The sequence below is a fragment of the Schistocerca cancellata genome, chromosome 3 (genome assembly GCF_023864275.1).
Source record: "Schistocerca cancellata isolate TAMUIC-IGC-003103 chromosome 3, iqSchCanc2.1, whole genome shotgun sequence".
Classification (NCBI taxonomy): Eukaryota; Metazoa; Arthropoda; class Insecta; order Orthoptera; family Acrididae; genus Schistocerca; species Schistocerca cancellata.
The window spans coordinates 374347210-374367570 of record NC_064628.1 but is presented as its reverse complement, the minus strand read 5'-3'; the positions used below and the strand labels follow the sequence as shown (position 1 = coordinate 374367570).

At 41.0% G+C, this 20361-nt stretch overlaps 1 protein-coding gene across 1 annotated transcript in view; it reads left to right on the top strand.

Moving 5' to 3' along the window:
• Positions 1–1389: 1389 nt before the first annotated feature.
• Positions 1390–20361, top strand: part of LOC126175060 (nucleotide exchange factor SIL1) — an 86856-nt gene continuing 67884 nt past the window's right edge. The window contains exon 1 of the mRNA XM_049921578.1: positions 1390–2307. Within this exon, the coding sequence (XP_049777535.1) occupies positions 2160–2307 (148 nt within the window). The 5' untranslated portion in view covers positions 1390–2159. The remainder of the gene's footprint in view (positions 2308–20361) is intronic.

The following is a 20361-nucleotide window of genomic DNA, read 5'->3' as shown; positions in this document are numbered from 1 at the left end:
GTCTTATTTCATAAATTTCTTCCTAGACTGGCAGTTGAACTCCGCCTTCACACCCAGGGTGAACTCTTTCTATATTCCATCACTGAGAATATATCCAAAGTTTCCTTCAATCAGCTCTTTTATTTTGACACCATCCTTCCAATACTCACCAATTCTGCAGCGCATCCTGTAGCTCACTTAGATCAGTATCAAACAGAAAAAGTGGAGTTAAGAGATACCATCTGTATCACAAAATGTCGAAGCATAGTACTGGAATTAAGGAACAAAAAAGTGCCAAGTTTATTAATTGCCAAAGAAAACTTCATAATGGATGTTCTCCATCTGTTTTGTATTATAAAATCATGAGTGATAAAACAACATTTGAAAGCGTCGAAGTTTACTCACCAGCGATAACACAATACATACAAACATGTCAAACAATATTTATAGAGGAATACACAAGTTATGTTTATCTTATCCATTATGTTTTTTTCGTGTGTAGCATATGCTATATAAAACAAATTTATTTTTCTCCTTCAGTACAGCTGACTTTTACACTTAACAAAAGATTATTTAATAATTGATTCATCAATTTATGTTCTTCGTTTTACATGTAGTGTTGGCATCAACACAGTTTAGTTATTGTAAAACAAATTTTCGCTTCTAGATACCTGACCTCTCTTTTGGAGGAGCACTCAGTGAACAAAATATTCATGTCATCATGGTAAGTTTGCAATTCACTACGAAAACGAATCAAAATAATAAAATAAAGGCTAAGAAGGCCCAACAGCAGAAAATCCAGTACTGTAATATGGGTGAGAATGGCGAAAATAGGTTAACTTTCGGTAACCCATTTCCCTCATCAACGTCAAGGTCAAAACTTCCTTACCGAGAAACCTTGAGTGACGTTCCTTTGCGTTCTGTGGCGTTGATAGCATGTGTGAATGCCGCCATTTGAAATTTAAAGTGGTTTGTTTTGACGTGACATTCTGTTGCGTCAAGTATGAATCATCCTTAATGGAAGAAATATTCAAGTCGTTATGTGTCACAAAAACGAAGCAAAATAATAAAATAAAGACTAAGATTACAAGAAAGCACAAATTCCACTTTTATATATTGAGTGAGCGTTGCAAAATCGAGTTGACTTCCGATGTTAACAGACGACGACACCGTCTCCGCCGTCAACATCAAAACTTTCATGTAGAGAAACCTTGACTGTCCTTCACTCCGTTGATAGCTTGTTCGAATGACGCCATTTGAAACATTTTGTGGGATGTTTCGGCGTTCCTTCCCGTCAAGTATTAGTCGACCTGACTAAAAATCGGAAACAAAGACTAGATTCAAAAGGCATCGTTTGGATGCACATCGTCCGGATCAGGTTGGCTACACTTGTCATGACGATAGTTCATGCTTGTACATCACAAAATATAAATGCAAGTTTTGGAGAGCGAAGATTGGAATAAGACTTGAAATAAAACTGCCAATAACGAGCTCATTTGACGACTGTTAATTATTACCTCTGTTCAAACAACGTTATTTCTAGACTCAAACAATCTACATATACAAACAGTTGTATGCTTCACTAATGAGAACGAAAGACATTATTGCAGGTGCAACACATCGAGTTACGCTTGTTGCTGCGTACTTATGTTATGAGTTTTATACCCCCTGTATGATATTTCCCCTTTTAACTTTAATTATTAAAAATGTTCATGTAGATAACTTGAGACGAGCCGACCTTTCAGTTTGTCTCCTCGTTTACGGTATATATTATGAGAGCAAGAGTTTCCAATAAAGTATTTGTAGTGCATAGATTTTTCAAATTCGAAATTGTATATATGATATAGATAAAATTGCCAGGACAGTGTGAAATAATATCACATTTTTCCCTAAAAGGAATATAAGCATGCGAATTTTCTTGTCTCGGTTCAGAGATTATTCCGTGCTGAGAAACAATTTTTAGTTTTGAATTAAATTTTGGTTGCGTATGGTTTCGTAAGTAATCACAATCGTACATCATTTTCCCCTTGATACACGTGGAAAAATCTGATTCGATGTTTACGCTGTCTTTCCTGAGTAAATATAACCAACACGAGTGACGAATACACACGCCTCAGGTTTTGCTGTTGAACCAATGTGAAAATTTCTGTTTGTAACTTGTTCGTAATCAGTATTCCATTATGAGGTTATGTGTCGTGTTTGCTGTGCTGTTTTTCGTCGAAGCCGTCATCGGACAATTTGCAACCGTGCGAATGAAGAGTGTGGTAGTGAAAGATGAAGAAGACGATGATTTTGTAGCTACTGAAGAATGGCAAACAGTGAAAAAAGGTATCAAACTTTTATTTCTCTCTCGTAAGAATTATTAAAGTGACTATTTGATATCAGCCACAACTTGCAGAAAATATTCCGTTCAAAATACGAATCACACCGTTGTGCTAAGATGTTGTCTTGTAAGAATTCACGCGACTAGGCAACAAACAATATAAGCAACACAAACAGAAAGATCCACGATAATGCATTTCAATTAGACCGCTTACTGCTGTCATGACAAGTGCTGAAGTTCGTATTTCAGTACTACTATGTACAAATAAAGCTTCCCAGTCGCTGAAGGCTCTCCTGCATGATGGGATTTACGAAACACGTTTGTGAATGAATGAAAAATGAATGCTGATAATCATTTTCCTTGTGATAACTTTTGATGGATTGTCTGACATGCGTACTAAATGACCATTTTTTCGCTTCCTCATTGTAGCCTTTGTATATTAAAATTTTTAATATCTTCACACACTACTGTATAATATTACAGTTTCAGGCCTATAGCATATTAAAGCTAGATATGGAGCTATGAAATTCAGTGTATCGATTTCTTCTAAATATGTTAGTTGCTAAATGAATTCTCTCTATATTGTGAGTACCTGTTTCACTTGCAATTTTAATTCCATTATACCGTATCTGTACAGATCAGTTTGCATAATGAGGTGACAAATAGGTCACAATCGTATCCTATGTACGGGTGTATTTTAAACGGTCAAACCTATTGTAGCAGAAGTTATCAGTGCAAAATACTTGCAACCTATTATTTTTATGCCAAAATAATGTCCTATGCGTTGTGCAGTCAGTTTTTTAAGCCTTGTGAAGAGATTTATATGACAGGGCCTATACTGCTGGATAGATTTTGTCAACAAGCAGTAAAATCTTTATATATAAATGATCAGCTATTCTTAAATATGGTTGTTTTAAAATAAAGCTTTAGTAGAAATCATACTGTTATAACTCTGTGGGTCTCTAAATTGAACATGAGGTACTTTGTAACACTCCAGTGCACATTGTGGAAGGATTTCAGTGATTTCTCTAAATGTACTAACCCTCTATTACTAAACCCATGTAACAATACCAGAGAAGGAAAGTTGCTACTCACCATACAGCGGAGATACTGAGTCGTAATAGGCACAAATAGTTTCAGCTCTCTGAGACTGCAGACATGTGTGCAAGTTGCATTTGTGTGAGTGTGTGTGTGAGTGGTGTATGTGTGTCTACTGCTGACAAAGGCCTTAATGGCCGAAAGCTATGAATGTATGAATCTTTTTATTGTGCCTATCGCGACTCAGCATCTCCGCTATATAGTGAGTAGCAACTTTACTTCTCTGGTATTGTTACATTCCATCCTGGACTTTCCATTGTTTGATTTAAACCCACGTAAGATTTACAAATACAGTTAGTACCAATTTGCAGTTCTCGGCAATCTGGTATTGTCAGTATAGAGTATAAAACAGAACATTTTGTACATAATTTGTGTGTGAAACACCACTGCAGGCCTTACAATTGTAATTAGCTACTATATGAACTATAAATTAGGACTTTATTTGAATAATGTATCGAGTAGTAAAATTGACGACGATTTTGGAACAGTGTAATATTTTCCCCTCTGTAGTGTTCTAGAGCGAAGGTGAATGCCAGGATGATTTCTTCGAGAGAGCGTGGTAGATTTCTTTCATCATCTTTCCTAAATCTGAGCTAGTGCTCTGTGTCGAATGTCCTTTTTGTCAACGGTATGTAACATTTTAATCTTCCTTCATTTTTTTCATTAGCTGCAATTGGAAAAAATGGGATTGTGTACAAGAGTATCTTCTTCATTGGGGTAATTTTTAGGTGTTATGTGGACAAATGGAATGAAATTTTTCAAAATTATCTGAGAATGAGCTCAGAGATTAGAAATAAGACTAATCATGGCCATAGTTGCATCATATCTGCAAATAACATTGGCAAGGCTTGTTTTGCCTCTTCGGTATCTGTTGCATTACGCATACTGAAATAAATTAAGTTCTCTGCTGTGGCAGTTGTCAGAAAAGAAAATAGCCTCACAACTTCTCCATTTGAAATTTCACTCAAAAGATATCTGATTGACATTAAACACAACATTGATCCAAGGACTGCTGCAGGATAACACCACTGGTAATGTAAATGGGAGGACTGTAAATGATCAGTCACAGGTAGCAGACTTGTTTAATAATCATTTCTTAAATGTAGTAGGAAATATAGGGACAGACACTTCAAGAAGAAAAATAAAGAGAGAGTACTGAACAAACATCTCGTACATGTGGCCATCTCACCCACTTCTCCTTCTGAAAATAAGAAAATTATATATTCTCTCAAAAATAAAAACTCGTCTAGATTTGATGGGTTTTCCAACGAAGTACTAAAGACTTGGCCCCACATAATAAACAATGTTTCTTCTGAAATACATAATGCATCATTATCTTAGGTCATTTTTCCAGAGATGTTGAAACGTGCTAATGTTAAAGCAGTCTACAAAAAAAGGTGATAGGAGAGATCATCACTAACTACCAACCGGTTTCACTACTGACATCATTAGCCAAAACTTTGTGATGGTCATGTATTTTTGCCACTTGTGCAACGATAATATCCCCAGTAAACCACAGTTTGGATTGCAGAAGAGTTGCTCAACTAAGCATGCCAGTTACACACTACCTCACCAAATTTGATCTATGATCATGTATGTAATAATAATAATAATAATAATAATAATAATAAGAGAGTTACCTCATGAGTGTTTGTGAGAACAGTCATAGCAGCACAGAAAAGGACATGCACACAAACTGAAAATATGCCCCCAGACTAAAACGCTGCTGGAGTCCCATCTGCACAGAGCATCCATATGCATGTTAAGAGCATCAGCAAAGTATTGGGCAAGTAGTAATGACAGGCACTAAGCATCGCTGGAAGTGGGGAAGTGGGTGGAGGGTGGGGGTGCAGTGCAGTAACAGCAAAAAATCACAAAATAATAATGAACAAATTAACAAACAAATGCAAACCACATTACAATAAAAATGCAAGTATACATAGTTCAGGATGTATAAGATCAAAAACTGTGAGTGGAGTTATAAACAGAAAGGCTTGTAGTCACAAGTGCAGTACAATAAAACTAAAATTCAGAAAAGCACTAATAAAAGAAAAAAAAATGACAGTAAATATAAAGCTAAAATGAAATAAAAAAATTTAAATGAAGTACAATAAAATATGTATGGTGAAAAACAGATACCTTGGTATTAAATAACAAGCTGAATTAAAAAGTCATTAAGTCTTTAAAAATGGTAAAATAGAATCGTGGAAGACTTTATGAATATCTAACAATTTCAGTCTCTTCGAGACCATTGGGTCTCTTCCCTTTGGGAACATGATGTAAAACCATTAGGTTTCTAAGGGTGAGTTGTTGTTGTTGGCTACTGGATATGGGATGTTCAGCAAAGACAAATTACGTTTAACACACCCCTTTGAAATGATAATGCAAATCCGTTGTGCTAGGAAACTACACTATGTGATCGAAAGTATCCGGACACCTGGCTGAAAATGACTCACAAGTTTGTGGTGCTCTCCATCAGTAATGCTGGAATTAAATGTGGTGTTGGCTCACCCTAGCCTTGATGACAGCTTCCACTCTCACAGGCATACATTCAGTCAGATACTGGAAGGTTTCTTGGGGAATGGCAACCCATTCTTCACGGAGTGCTACACTTAGGAAAGGTGTCAATGTCAGTCAGTGAGACCTGGCACGAAGTTGCCGTTTCAAAACATCCCAAAGGTGTTCTGTAGGATTCAGGAGTCTGTGCAGGCCAGTCCATTACAGGGGTGTCATTGTCGTGTAACCACTCTGCCGCAAGCCATGCATCATGAACAGGTGCTCGATCATGTTGGAAGGTGCACTCACCATCCCCGAATTGCTCTTCAACAGTGGGAAGCAAGAAGGTGCTTAATACATCAATGTAGCCTGTTCTGTGATAGTGCCATGCAAAAAAACAAAGGGTGCAAGCCCCCTCCATGAAAACCACGACCACACCATAACATCATTGCCTCCGAATTTTACTGCTAGCACTACACACGCTGGCAGATAACGTTCACCGGGTATTCACCATACCCACACCCTGCCATCGGATCGCCACATTGTGTACCGTGATTCGTTACTCCACACAACGTTTTTCCACTGCTCAATCATCCTATGTTTACACTCCTTACACCAAATGAGGTGTCGTTTTGCATTTACTGGCATGATGTGTGGCTTATGAGCAGCCGCTCGACCATGAAATCCAAGTTTTCTCACCTCCTGCCTAACTGTCATGTACTTACAGTGGACCCTGATGCTGTTTGGAATTCCTGTGTGTTGGTCTGGATATATGTCTGCCTATTACACATTACGGCACTCTTTAATTGTCAGCAGTCTCTGTCCGTCACCAGATGAGGTCGGCCTGTACGCTTATGTGCTGTATGTGTCCCTGATGTGGAATCAAATGCTCCCTTCCCTACAGCCTAGGTATTCGTGGCAAACGTATCTGCTCCAGTGACGAATCCCTCAACAATTACACCAATAACCTGACCAGTGCTTTCCTCTCCCACAACTATCCTGCAGACCTTGTCCACAAACAGATCTCCCGAGCAATACATTCCTCCCTGTCCAACAACAATGTTCCTATCCCCACACCACACAGAAGCATCCCCCTTGTCACCCAATATTATCCTGGCCTCGAATACATCAACAAATTACTCCACCAGGGATATGACTTTCTCAAGTCAACCCCTGAAATGAGATCATCCCTTGACAAAATTCTCCCCACACCACCCAGAGGTGCCTTTCGTTGCCCCCCAAACCTCCGTAACATCATTGTCAAACCCTACAATATTCCCAGACTACCTTCTCTACCCAGCGGTTCCTACCCCTTTAACCGACCCCGCTGCAAAACCTGCCCTATGCATCCCCCCACAACCACCTACTCCAGCCCCGCTACTGGTAAAACACACACAATTCAAGGCAGGGCCACATGTGAAACAACACATGTCATTTATCAACTGACATGCCTGCACTGCACAGCCTTTTACATCGGTATGACAACAACTAAACTGGCTGAGCGCATGAACGGACACAGACGAACTGTCCGCCTAGGCGATGTCCAATACCCAGTAGCAGAGCATGCCCTCCAGCATAATTCTAGGGACCTACGAACCTGCTACACCGTATGTGCCATTTGGTTTCTCCCACCCTACACCAGTCCCTCAGAACTTGCGCTCCAACACATCCTTTCATCCCGCCATCCCCCTGGACTGAACCTATGTTTAACAATCTCACTCCCATTTACTCTTCAGTCTTCTCCCTTTTCCCTCTCCTCTTTAGCCATTCACGCATCTTTTCATCCTACATAGTTGTGTTTATCTTTATACTATATACCTCTTTACTTCTGTATGCATCCTTTTTTGTTTGAAGCTGCACAGTACTTACAGTAGAATATCTTTGGCTTCCCTGTGACAACCATGCCTCCATCCTTGCTACCCTCCCTGTTTTCATTTCCCTGTTGCTTCATAACCTGGGTTGTGAGTAACTGAATCCACTTTCCGTTCTTCCCTTTCTTTCCCCTCTCTCCTCCCTGATGAAGGAACAAAGTTCCGAAAGCTAGGAATGTAAATTTTCTGTTCTGTTTTGTGTATCTATCGGCTGTACTGAGCTGAGGTAAGTACTGGCCAACCCCTCTATCTCTTTGTTAGTATTTATTGAATTGTTTCACAAATATGACAAGGAAATGCCAGACAGTATTACCTTCAAACAGTGGGTCACAACTGACAGGGCAGAAATGATAACGCTGGTTAAATCTCTGGAAGAGTACTTAGAATCTTTAATTGATAACTTACATAAACTCAGAAGTCACCACTATGTTTCTAAAATCCAAAGTAAGTTTTTAAAGGACAAAAAAGCACAACTTCATGAAACTGAATGCATAGAGCTAGCTGATTTTGCATTTGTGATTCAGGATGCAATACAAGGTTAGCACTGGGTCAATGGCCAGGCAACAGTGCATCCATGTATTCTCTACTTTAAAAATGAGAAAGATGAAGTTCTTCAGTTTACATTCTAAGTGACTACTTGGAGCACAACACTTTGGCTGTACGTGTGTTTCAAAAGTATGTAATAAATTACATAAAAGAAAATTTTCCCAAGGTTGAGAAGCGGATACACTTTTCAGATGGAAGTGGTAGTCAGTATAAGAACAAAAATAATTTTTCAAATCTGTGTAACCACAAAGTAGACTTTGGATTGGAGGCTGAATGGCACTTTTTTGCATCTTGCCGTGGTAAAAATGCATGTGATAGAGTAGGAGGTACAACAAAACGTGAAGTACAGTAAGTAAAACCAGCCTACAAAGGCCAACCACAGACCAAATTCTCAAAGTACAGGACATATATGTCTTTTTCAAGTAGAATATTAAGGCATTACCTATTTTCCTATCAAGAAAGTAGTAGTTCTGCATATGAAATTAACACTTCAAATGGCAGAAAACTTAGTTTGATGCTGTGTAACATCAGAAACTGAAATTTATGAGGATCATTGTGTCAGTAAAATTACATCTCTGTTTTTAACACTGAATGACATAGTGGCATGTGTGTATGATGGACAGTGGTGGCTTGCAGAGGTTGAAAGAATGAGTTTGGAAAAAAATGGTGTTTTTGTGCATTTTTACCACCCTGCTGGCCCAAGAACATCATTCAAGAAATCTACTAGTGACAAAGTTTGGATACCAATGAAAAATGTTTTAAGGAAACTTTCAGTGCTTGAACTTACCACAGCAACTGGAAGGTCGTATTCAGTATCACAGAAGCTGTCTTAACATTCACCACCAGGCTTAGGAACAGTCAAGGATGTTAATTGAAAATATTTATTTTAAGTATGTCAAAATAATATAAATATTAATTTCAGCGATGTTTCCACTTTTTGCATATAATTCAGTACCTTACTTCAATAATAACTAATTATATCCCGCCAATATTACACATGAATAGGCAACAGCCCAGATCAGTTGTAGACTAATGTGAATTATCTCCTCATTTTCAAAAATTCATATCTTTGTTCACAGTCAAGATATCAATGTTGAAATTTTTACAGTACGTTGCTATCATATAGGTGTACAAACTGTCCAAAAACCATATTTTTATATTCAGTCCCACCTGAGATAGCTAATCCCAAACTTTCCAAAAAATGAAAATTTTCAAATTTCAAAAATTCATAAAAAATTACGGAAACATTTGTAAGTTCTGTATGAGGCTAGTAGTGTATGGTGTGTAACTATAGGAAAAAAGATAATGTCTCATAAATCACTCCTTGTTTGTTATTTTTGGACCTAAAAAGTGGATTTTGGAAAATTTGGATACCAAACTTTGGAGGTCATTTTGACTGGTTATTTTTGAATTTAGGGTAGTTTGTGTAATAGACAATGCTGTAGAGGACACTTTTCTAAAAGCAATCATGTCAGTTGCAATGTTGTAACTTAACCCAGTGCAGAGATATTAATATTTTTGCTAACGTCTCTAAACTGAAACAGTCACACGTTTAAAAACAAAAATGGTTACTATTCAGTAAAGGTGAAAGGTAAAATTTTTTAAAAACTGTTTTGAACTTCTCTATTATAGGGTAACCACGTATAAAAAAATTCAAATATTTAAAAATGGTCAAGCAACCAACTTAATTTTTATTCGACCACTTCATTTGGATTGACCCTTCTTTATTTTTTTTACAGTTTGTGAACTTGAAGTTTCAGTTTTAGTGACCTGATTTTGACATTATATGTAAGATTTTTGCAGGTTTTGACACGTACCTTCATGGATGTTTCCTTCCACATACAACTCATTAAATGACAACAATAGAAATAGTAGATATATTGTCCAGAGGCTTGCAGACAGTTCCTCATGCCATTTGTGACTGGAACAGAAAGAAAAGGAAAACTATAGCTGCTTTCAAAGCACCCTCCTTCACACATAGTAATGTGACTTACAGAGTACAGTCATAGTGCTAAACAAGAATTGTGGTCTTCATATCAGACATTTGTGAACAAATAACTACTATCAGAGTTTATCAGCTTATTACAGAGGTGATGATAATGATTTCAGTGAAATTTGTATCCTATTAGAATCACTCATACAGCAGTAGGACGTAGGTCAAGTGTTAACTTGGTATGTGGAATAGTTTTATATGTGTAAAGCTTTTTAACATAATCACAATATTATGAAAAGGATAGATAGATACTCGCCATATAGTGGGGATATTGAGTTGCAGATAGGTACAACAAAAAGACTGTCAAACAAGTAAGCTTTTGGCTGAAAAGGCCTTCTTCTGAATTAGACAAGACATACACATACACAGCTAGATAGAGGGCAAGTGGGAGAGGGGGGGGGGCAGTAGAAAAGGAAAGGAATGAAGACTATGGGTGTGTTGGTGGAATAGAGGGTTGTGTAGTGCTGGGGTGGTGAAAGATAGGTGGGTGAAGGACAATAACTATGAAGGTTGAGGCCAGGAGGGTTACGGGAATGTAGTATGTATTGCGGGGAGAGTTCTCACCTGCAGTTCAAAAAATCTGGTATTGGTAGGATGGATCCAGAGGGCACAGACAGTGAAGCAGTCATTAAAATGAAGAATGTTGTGTTGGGCACATGTTGAATAGCAGTCTATCCTTTTCATAATATAATATTATCATTATTCCACCCTGGATTTTCCATTTTTCTAAAGTAATCATTTTTTTTATTTTTCAGATAATTAGTGTTTTTTTTTCAGATGGGTAAATTCTAATACTGTGCTGTCACAAAATGTTTTATTTTGTTTGCTTAATCACCATCATCATCCAAAATAAGGAGCCTGCCCTTTCTTTCATTTTCAATAGTTGGGAAATGGGCAACTAATTCAAACAATGGAAAAATCCGGGGTAGAACATAGCAATAACAAGAACAGTGTGGTTTCAGTTGCCTGAGACTGCTGTTGTGTGTGTGAGTTGCATTCTCTCTCTCTCTCTCTCTCTCTCTCTCTCTCTCTGTGTGTGTGTGTGTGTGTGTGTGTGTGTGTGTGTGTGTGTGTGTGTGTGTGCGCGTGCGTGCATTGTTGACGAAGAAAGCTTTAATTGTGAGAGTCTTTTTGTTGTACCTATCTGCGACTCAGCATCTCTGCTATATGGTGCGTAGCAACTTTCCTTGACATACTATTGCATGTAATTCAAACATAGCCATACTTTTCTTGAAGGATGATTGGCAGTAGTAGGTCCCAAAAGTGGAACTCTATATGAGTAGCAGCAGCACCAGCAGCAACAACAACAGCAACAGTTGTTTTCATCCTTGACTTACTTTTACGAGATAATTGGACAAGGGGTATTGTGTTAAAAATTCATATTTTATAGGCACATCCTTCCAGATCTAGTTTGACGAGGATAGGCCAGTCATCTGCCATGGCCTTGTAGTGGGAACTATCCTATGCATAATATGATTTGGACAGTCAACAATTATAGGCATTCATTCACTCACACATCACGTTTCTTGAATTCCATCATCCCTTTACTTGCCAGCGTTTCCTGAATTCTGTGAGTTGACTACATGCTTTTTATCAGTGTCCAGAACAGCAAAGTTGTGGGAATGTCTTGGCTAAAGCTAGCAGACTTGCAGTTGTTTCTCTTTGAACCTTCTGCATGGGGTAGCCGCATGGTCAGGGGCGCCTTGTCATGGTTGGTGCGGCTACCCCCCCGTTGGAGGTTTGAGTCCTCCCTCGGGCATGGGTGTGTGTGTTGTCCTTAGTGTAAGTTATTTTAGGTTAGATTAAGTAGTGTGTAAACCTAGGGACCGATGACATCAGCAGTTTTGTCCCATAGTCCTTACCACAAATTTCCAAATTTTTCTTTAAACCTCTTGCCGAATTTGGCAGGTTTGTGTGCAGTCCAGTCACCTACCATATTCCTAACCTTGGTGCTGCCAATTATAGCTCTTAAATGCTCTAATTATGAAAATAACTCACTACCTGGCACATTTATATTTGTATTTCTAGTGAGAAGGCATTGTCCATTCTCAGATCATAAAATACATGCTGTGGTTCAATCATACCATGTATAAACCACATTTTTTGTTTGAAAACATCATTTATATATGTTATGATTGAACCATGGTCTGTATTTTGTGATCTGGCGATTGCCAAAATTGGTCATTTCATTGTAACTGTGATTGTGCTGGATGGTAAGTTATTTTCAAAACAGTCACTCACCGTGTTCTTCAGCTCAACAGAAATGTCATCCTTTCCAAAATATTTAATTCTGCCTGTGCCAACATGAAAAACGGCATAGTCTCCACACTGTCAACCATTTCTAGTTTGCAGCTTTGATTCTAACTGATTACTTTTAAAAAGACTGCAATACATTCTATGCATAGTTTTGTCACTGAGGATGACACTTGGGCCAATTATTTCATGCTGTAAGTCAAACAGCAATCATAGCAGTGGTGGAAGTGGGTGAATATGAGCCAAAACACATCAAGTTGAATTCATTTCCTGGAATGCTTTAGGTCAGTATTGTCTGAGTTCTATAAGTGATTTCTTATTTATCTTCACCTTGCAAGAGGTATAACTGTTGAATACATGAAAACTACAGGAGAAGAGACCTGGAGTATAAGTATGGGGCCACAAAATTTTCTCCACTTTATTTATATATATTTATGCACACTTACATTATTTTTTAAATTAATGCCCTTCATCATAACAACCCAATTGCAGTAAAGTGTCCTACTCAAATTTCACTCAGCCTTATTATTTACAATATGGGACATTGAATATTTCAATGATTTTGCTTGATTAGAGACAGGAAATAGTAGAATTCCATTCTTCTTCTGTGACATACATCTAAATTTTTGTGCTTACTCCACAAGCCGTCATAGGGTGTGTGTGGCAGAGGATACTTGTACCACTGTTAGTCATTCCCTTTCCTGTTCTATTTGCAAATGGAGCAGTGAGAAGCAATTGTCAGTACGCTTCCATAAGAGCCCTGCAAGCAGCAGCAGACCACTAACACTGTATTCAAACATTACAGGAGTGTTTTTCTTACCCAGATGCACTAACTTACATTTTTCAACATTGAGAGCAAGCTGCCACTCATTGCACCAAGTAGAAATTCTATCCAAGTCATCCTGTTTTCTCCTACAGTCCCCTTACGATAGCAGCTTCTCATACTCTACAATGTCATTGACAAAGAGTTGCAAATTGCTGCTCATTCTAGCTGTCAGGCAGTTTATATAAAGAGAGAATGGTCCTATCACACTTCCCTGGGGCCCTCCTGACAATACCTCTCTCTCTGAGGAACACTTGCTGTCCAGGACAACGTACTGTGCTCTATTACTTAACAACTTTTCGAGCCACTCACTTATCTGAGAACATATTCTGTATGCTGAGACCTTCATTGACAGTCTTTAGTGTGACACTGACAAGCACTTTCTGGAAATTTGTTATTATGGACTCTATACCTGTTGCCATTCGTATATAGTTCACGAGATATCATTCGAGAAAAATACAAGTTGAGTTTCACACAAACAATGCTTTCAAAATAAAATTTGTGAATAGAATTTTTTCTGTGTCAAAGAAGGCACAGATTATTATTATTATTATTATTATTATTATTATTATTATTATTAGATTCAAACTTAGGACATTCTCAAGAATTCTGCAGCAAACCAATGTTAATGATACTGTTATGTAATTTTGTGGGTGTATCCTTTTACCCTTCTTATGTGAGTACTCTGTACTTTTTTCCAGTCATTTAAGACTTTGCTGGGTGAGCTATTTATTGTAAACGTGAGCTAAGTAAAAAGCTTTCTGTAAAACCAAATGGAGACTCTATCTGGGGCCTGACAACTTATTTATTTTTTCAACCCTCTTAGTGATTGTACATTATCTAGCCTGTGGCAAGATCTAACATGTGATGGTGGAAGTTGCTTGCATTGTGAATTGATTTTCTTTAGAGTGCGATTAACGGTCACTTTAAACTTTGCCCATAATTCCTCTACATCCATCATACTGAAACTAAGTGATGTTCTTTCATTGTCTAAGTAGGATGCTAACAACTGTTTACTTGCTCTTTCCTGCATAAAAACTCTCCTTGCTTTCATGACAGATATATCAACTTCCTTAACCGTCATGGTTATGATGACATTGTGTTTGCTAATCCCTGGTGTTCTATGGATCGGAGCATGGAATCTCAGATACCTTAATTGGGCAGGTATGTTAGAAAATTTAAAAAGGGAAATGGATATGTTAAAGTTAGATACAGTGGAAATTAGTGAAGCTCGGTGGCAGGAAGAAGCTGACTTTTGGTCAGGTGAATACAAGGTTATAAATACAAAATTAAATAGGGGTAATGCAGGAGTAGGTTTAATATTGTATAAAAAATAGGAGTCAAGTAAGCTACTATGAACAGCGTAGTGAACACATTATTGTAGCCAAGATAGACATGAAGCCCAAGCATACCACAGTAGTAAAAGTTTATGCGCCAACTAGCTCCGCAGATGATGAAGAGATTGAAGAAATGTATGATGAGATAAAAGAAATCATTCAGATAGTGTGGGGAGATGAAAATTTAATAGTCATGGGGGACTGGAATTCGATAATAGGAAATGGGAGAGAAGGAAAAGTAGTAGGTGAATGTGGAATGGGGGTGAGGAATGAAAGAGTAAGCCACCTGGTAGAATTTTGCACAGAGCATAACTTAATCATAGCTAACACTTGGTTCAAGGATCATGAAAGAAGGTTGTATACGTGGAAGAGGCCTGGAGACACTGGAAGATTTCAGATAGATTATATAATGGTAAGACAGAGATTTATGAACCAGGTTTTAAATTGTGAGACATTTCCAGGGGTAGATGTGGACTCTGACCACAATTTATTGGTTATGAACTGTAGATTAAAACTGAAGAAACTGCAAAAAGGTGGGAATTTAAGGAGATGGGACCTGGATAAACTGACTAAACCAGAGGTTGTACAGAGTTTCAGAAATAGCATTAGGAAACAATTGACAAGAATGGGGGAAAGAAATACAGTAGAAGAAGGATGGGTAGCTTTGGGAGGTGAAATAGTGAAGGCAGCAGAGGATCAAGTAGGTAAAAAGACGAGGGCTAGTAGAAATCCTTGAGTAACAGAAGAGATATTGAATTTAATTGATGAAAGGAGAAAATAAAAAATGCAGTAAATGAAGCAGGCAAAACAGAATACAAACGTCTCAAAAAAGAGATCGTCAGGAAGTGCAGAATGGGTAAGCAGGGAGGGCTAGAGGACAAATCTAAGGATATAGAGGCATATATCACTAGGGGTAAATCAGATACTCCTACAGTAAATCCCTCTGTGGGACCGAGGGTTAGAATAGGCCTGAGGTATTCCTGCCTGTCATAAGAGGCGACTAAAAGGAGTCTCTCACATTTCGGCCTTTATGTGATGCTCCCCTGTAGGGTTTCACCTCAATTTTTCAAAATTTTCCCGAAGAGCGAGCCATTTGGGGAAGGGCATCTTACATGGTGCATAGTGTCCATTATGTGCTGAGACGTCTCGCATCCTTCATCAACGTGGATCTGCACTTCTGCTCGTTCTCTAGCTGTTGAGTGAGGTCACCCTCCAGGGTGCATTTTCGTCCATCCTCTGTACAGTATCGCTTTCTGCACTGTCGACGATAATGGACTTCTTAGCTCATTTGCGCCCAATATCCAGCACAGTAGCCAGCCCGTTATGGTGGGGCTGCCACGTACGCTGTTGGTTGTAGCCCCCTAACCACATAGGGAGTGCTCTGCTGATGCCTGCACTGTTAACTCCCCACATATGCCAAGGAGTAGATGCCCGTCACCCTGGGGCATCGGGACTCTCAGCAAGGCCATCCTGCCAATTGGCCTTTGCTGCGGCGGAGTGGCACCCATGGGGAGGGCCCCTGGTCGGAGTGGATGGCATCAGGGTGGATGACACGCCATGAAGCATGGTACATCATCTCTTGCTGCAGGTCAAACACCAGCAGTCAAGGTCTAACTTCAATGCTAACAAATATGACTACACATCCTCCCCCTCTCCTCCTCCCCCTCCCCCTCCCCCTCCTGGCCACACTATGGGAGGAACGCCAGGCTAAGGATGGCGTCGAAGCTTATTCATCCCAGTACCTTGTATGTATGAGAGTTGATGGGGAATCTTTTTTGTCAATCAGACCTCAGTTTTTTGTGGAGCATTTAGAGGACAAGTTTGGGGAGATGGAGGGCTTGCCCAAAATTTGTTCAGGGTCGGTCGTGATCGAAACAGCATCCTCTGCCTAGTTACGAGCACTACTCGCCTGTGACAAGCTGGGGGATGTTTCTGTTTCCAACATGCCTCATAACAGCTTAAATATGGTCCAGGGTATCATATTCACAGGGACCTTCTTTTGCAATCTGACAATGAGCTGTGTGCCAATTTAGAGCAGCAAGGTGTCCACTTCATCCGGCACATCCAATGGGGTCCAAGCCATAATCATGTTGCCACCAGTGCCTTCCTCTTGGCCTTTAAGGGTGACACATTACCCGAGAAGGTCAAGGTGATGGTCTACTGCAGTGACGTAATGCCATATATCCCTCCCCCAATGCAGTGCTTTAAGTGCGGCTATATGTCTTCCCGCTGTACTTCCAGTGTCATCTGTTGGGATTGTGGACGTCCTTCACATCCCAATATTCCCTGTGCCCCGCCTCCCATCTGTGTCAACTGCGGAGAGCACCATTCACCTTGCTCGCCAGACTGCAGGATTCTCCAGAAAGAAAGAAAAATAATGGAATACAAGACCCTGGACCGACTGACCTACATTGAGGTTAAGAGAAAATATGAGAGGCCACATCCTGTGCATATGACGTCAACCTAAGTTGCCTCTACGACAACGATTCTACCATCTTCCATTCTGCTGCATACAGTTGGCTCTCAGAGCTGTCAGACTCCACCTCACCCCTTGATGGTGGGGGGCACTTCCCTCCCTGTTGCTCCTGCACAACCTGCTTCAGGAGCAACACCCACCCCTGAACTATTGGGGACATCAGTCCCCATTTCTCAGCCAGAGAAGCGTAATTCTTCTTCGGCTCCTCTCGCCAGGAGGGAATCTCTTGGTTCACTCCTGTCCCAGGTTCCCACTAGTGGCAAAGCTAACATCTGCCACTGGGTGAAGCAGCCACAGGTAGCTGGTTGTAGGGCTTCACAGTTCTCCTTAGTCCCTGAGACTGAATCAGTGAAGCCCTCCCAACCAGACAAACCTAAGGAGTAGCGAAAGAAACTTAAAAAGGAAATGACCTCCAAGAACCAAAGCACTGTGGTGGCACCCACACCACCACTACCTATAAGATCTGTGTCTGTGGATGAGGTGGTTATTCTGGTGTCCGCTGAGGACGTAGATCTCACTGGGCCCTCAGAGACGATGGATGTCGATCGCACAGGTACTCATCTGGTGGCAGCAGGTGACCCTGAGGCGTAGACTGCCTCATTGAGTGTTTCATGCCTTCCAGTCTCACGATCACGTAATCCTCCAGTGGAATTGCAGCGGTTTTTCCACCACCTGACTGAGCTATGGCAACTTTTAAGCTTTACACCTGCTTTCTGCATTGCACTCCAGGAAACCTGGTTCCCAGCAATGCGGACCCCTGCCCTCTGTGGCTATAAGGGATATTACAGGAACCGTAGCAACTATGATAGTGTCAGGTGGAGTTGCGTCTATGTCCTGAACTTGATATCTAGTGAACCAGTGTCCCTTCAAACCCCTCTTGAAGCTGTGGCTATCAGGATATGGGCGACACAGAAAATAACTGTCTGCCTCCAGGTGGTGCAGTACCCCTGAACGTATTGGCTGCACTGCTTGATCAACTCCCTAAACCTTTCCTACTCTTGGGAGATTTTTAATGTGCATAACCCCTTGTTGGGTGGCACCATGCATACTGGCTGAGGTAGGGAGGTCGAAAATTTACTGTCACAACTCGACCTCTGCCTCTTAAATACAGGTGCCCTAACACATATCTGTGTGGTACATGGCACATATTCGGCCATTGATCTCTCGGTTTGCAGTCCTGGCCTTCTCCCATCTATCCACTGGAGAGCACATGATGACCTGTGTGGTAGTGAACACTTCCCCATCTTCCTGCCACTCCCCTGGTGTCGTGCCCACGGACGCCCATCCAAGTGTGATTTAAACAAGGCAGACTGGGAAGCCTTCACCTCTGCTGTCACCACTGAACCTCCCCCGCATGGTGCCATCGATGTTGTCATTGAGCAGGTAACTAGAACGATCGTTTCTGCGGCAGAAAATGCGATCCCTCATTCTGTAGGGTCCCCCCGGCGAAGTCACTGGAAGTCGCTGAGACAATTAAAGAGCATCAGCAATCTCTATAGTGACATAAGCGGCACCCTTCCCTAGAGCACCTAATAGCCTTTAAGTGGCTCCATGCCCATGTTCGCCAGCTTATAAAACGACTGGAACAGGAGTGTTTAGAGAGGTACGTGTTGACCATTGGGTGCCATACGTCGCCTTCCCAAGTCTGGACGAAGATCAGATGTCTTTCTTGGTACCAGACCCCAATAGGTGTCCCTGGCATTAACAACAATGGTGTGTTATCTACCAGCGCAAACGTGATTGCTAAGCAAGTTGCTGACCACTATGCTGGAGCCTCTGTGTTGTAGAACTACCCCCCAGCCTTTTGCACCCACAAACAGCAGATGGAAAGGAAAGTCCTCTTGTTCACTACACACCACAGTGAACCATATAACGCCCCATTTACAGAGTGGGAGCTCCTCAGAGCCCTTGCACATTGCCCCGATACAGCTCCTGGGCCTGATCAGATCCACAGTTAGATGATTAAACATCTCTCGTCTGACTACAAGCGACATCTCGTCATCTTCAACTGGATCTGGTGTGATGGCGTCTTTTCATTGGAATGGCGGGAGAGCACCATCATTCCAGTGCTCAAACTCGGTCCAAACTCACTTGATGTTGATAGCTACCGGCCCATCAGCCTCAGCGACTTTCTTTGCAAGCTACTGGAATGTATGGTGTGTCAGCGGTTGGGTTGGGTCCTGGAGTCATGTGACCTACTGGCTCAATGTCAGGGTGGCTTCCGCCGGGGTCACTTTACCACTCATAATCTTGTGTCCCTCGAGTCTGCCATCCGAGCAGCCTTTTCCAGATGTCAACATCTGGTTGCTGTCTATTTTGACTTACGTAAAGCATACAATACGACCTGGTGACATTATATCCTTGCCAGATTGTATGAGTGTGGTCTCCAGGGCCACTCCCAAATTTTATCTTAAACTTCCTGTTGCCTTGTACTTTCTGTGTCCAAGTCGGTGCCTCCCATAGTTCCCCCCCCCCCCCCCCCCTCCCCCCATATTCAGGAGAATGGCATTCCGCAGGGCCCCATATTGAGTGTGTGTCTATTTTTAGTAGCTATTAACGGTCTAGCAGCAGCTGTAGAGCCGTCAGTCTCACCTGCTCTATATGCAGATGACTTCTGCATTTCGTACTGCTCTTCCAGTACTAGTGTTGCTGAGTGGCGCCTACAGGGAGCCATTCACAAGTCTAGCCCACGGCTTCCAGTTTTCAGCCACGAAGTCATGTGCCATGGATTTCTGTCGGTGTCGCACTGTTCATCCAGAATCAGAACTTCACCTTAATGACGATCCACTCACTGTAGTGGAGACATATCGATTCTTAGGACTGGTTTTTGACACTTGATTCTCTTTGCTACTTCACCCTCGTCAGCTTAAGCAGAAGTGCTGGCAGCACCTCAATGCCCTCTGCTGCCTGAGCAACACCAACTGGGGTGCAGATCGCTCAACGCTGCTGCAGCTCTACAGAGCCCTTGTTCAATCCCGCCTTTACTATGGGAGTCTGGTGTATGGTGCAGCAGCACCATCAGCATTGCGTTTACTCGACCCAGTGCACCACTGTGGCGTTCGCCTAGTGACAGGAGCTTTTAGAACGAGTCCGGTGACCAGTGTCCTGGTGGAAGCCGGAGTCCCTCCATTGAAGGTTAGGCATGCACAACTGCTTGCCAGCTACA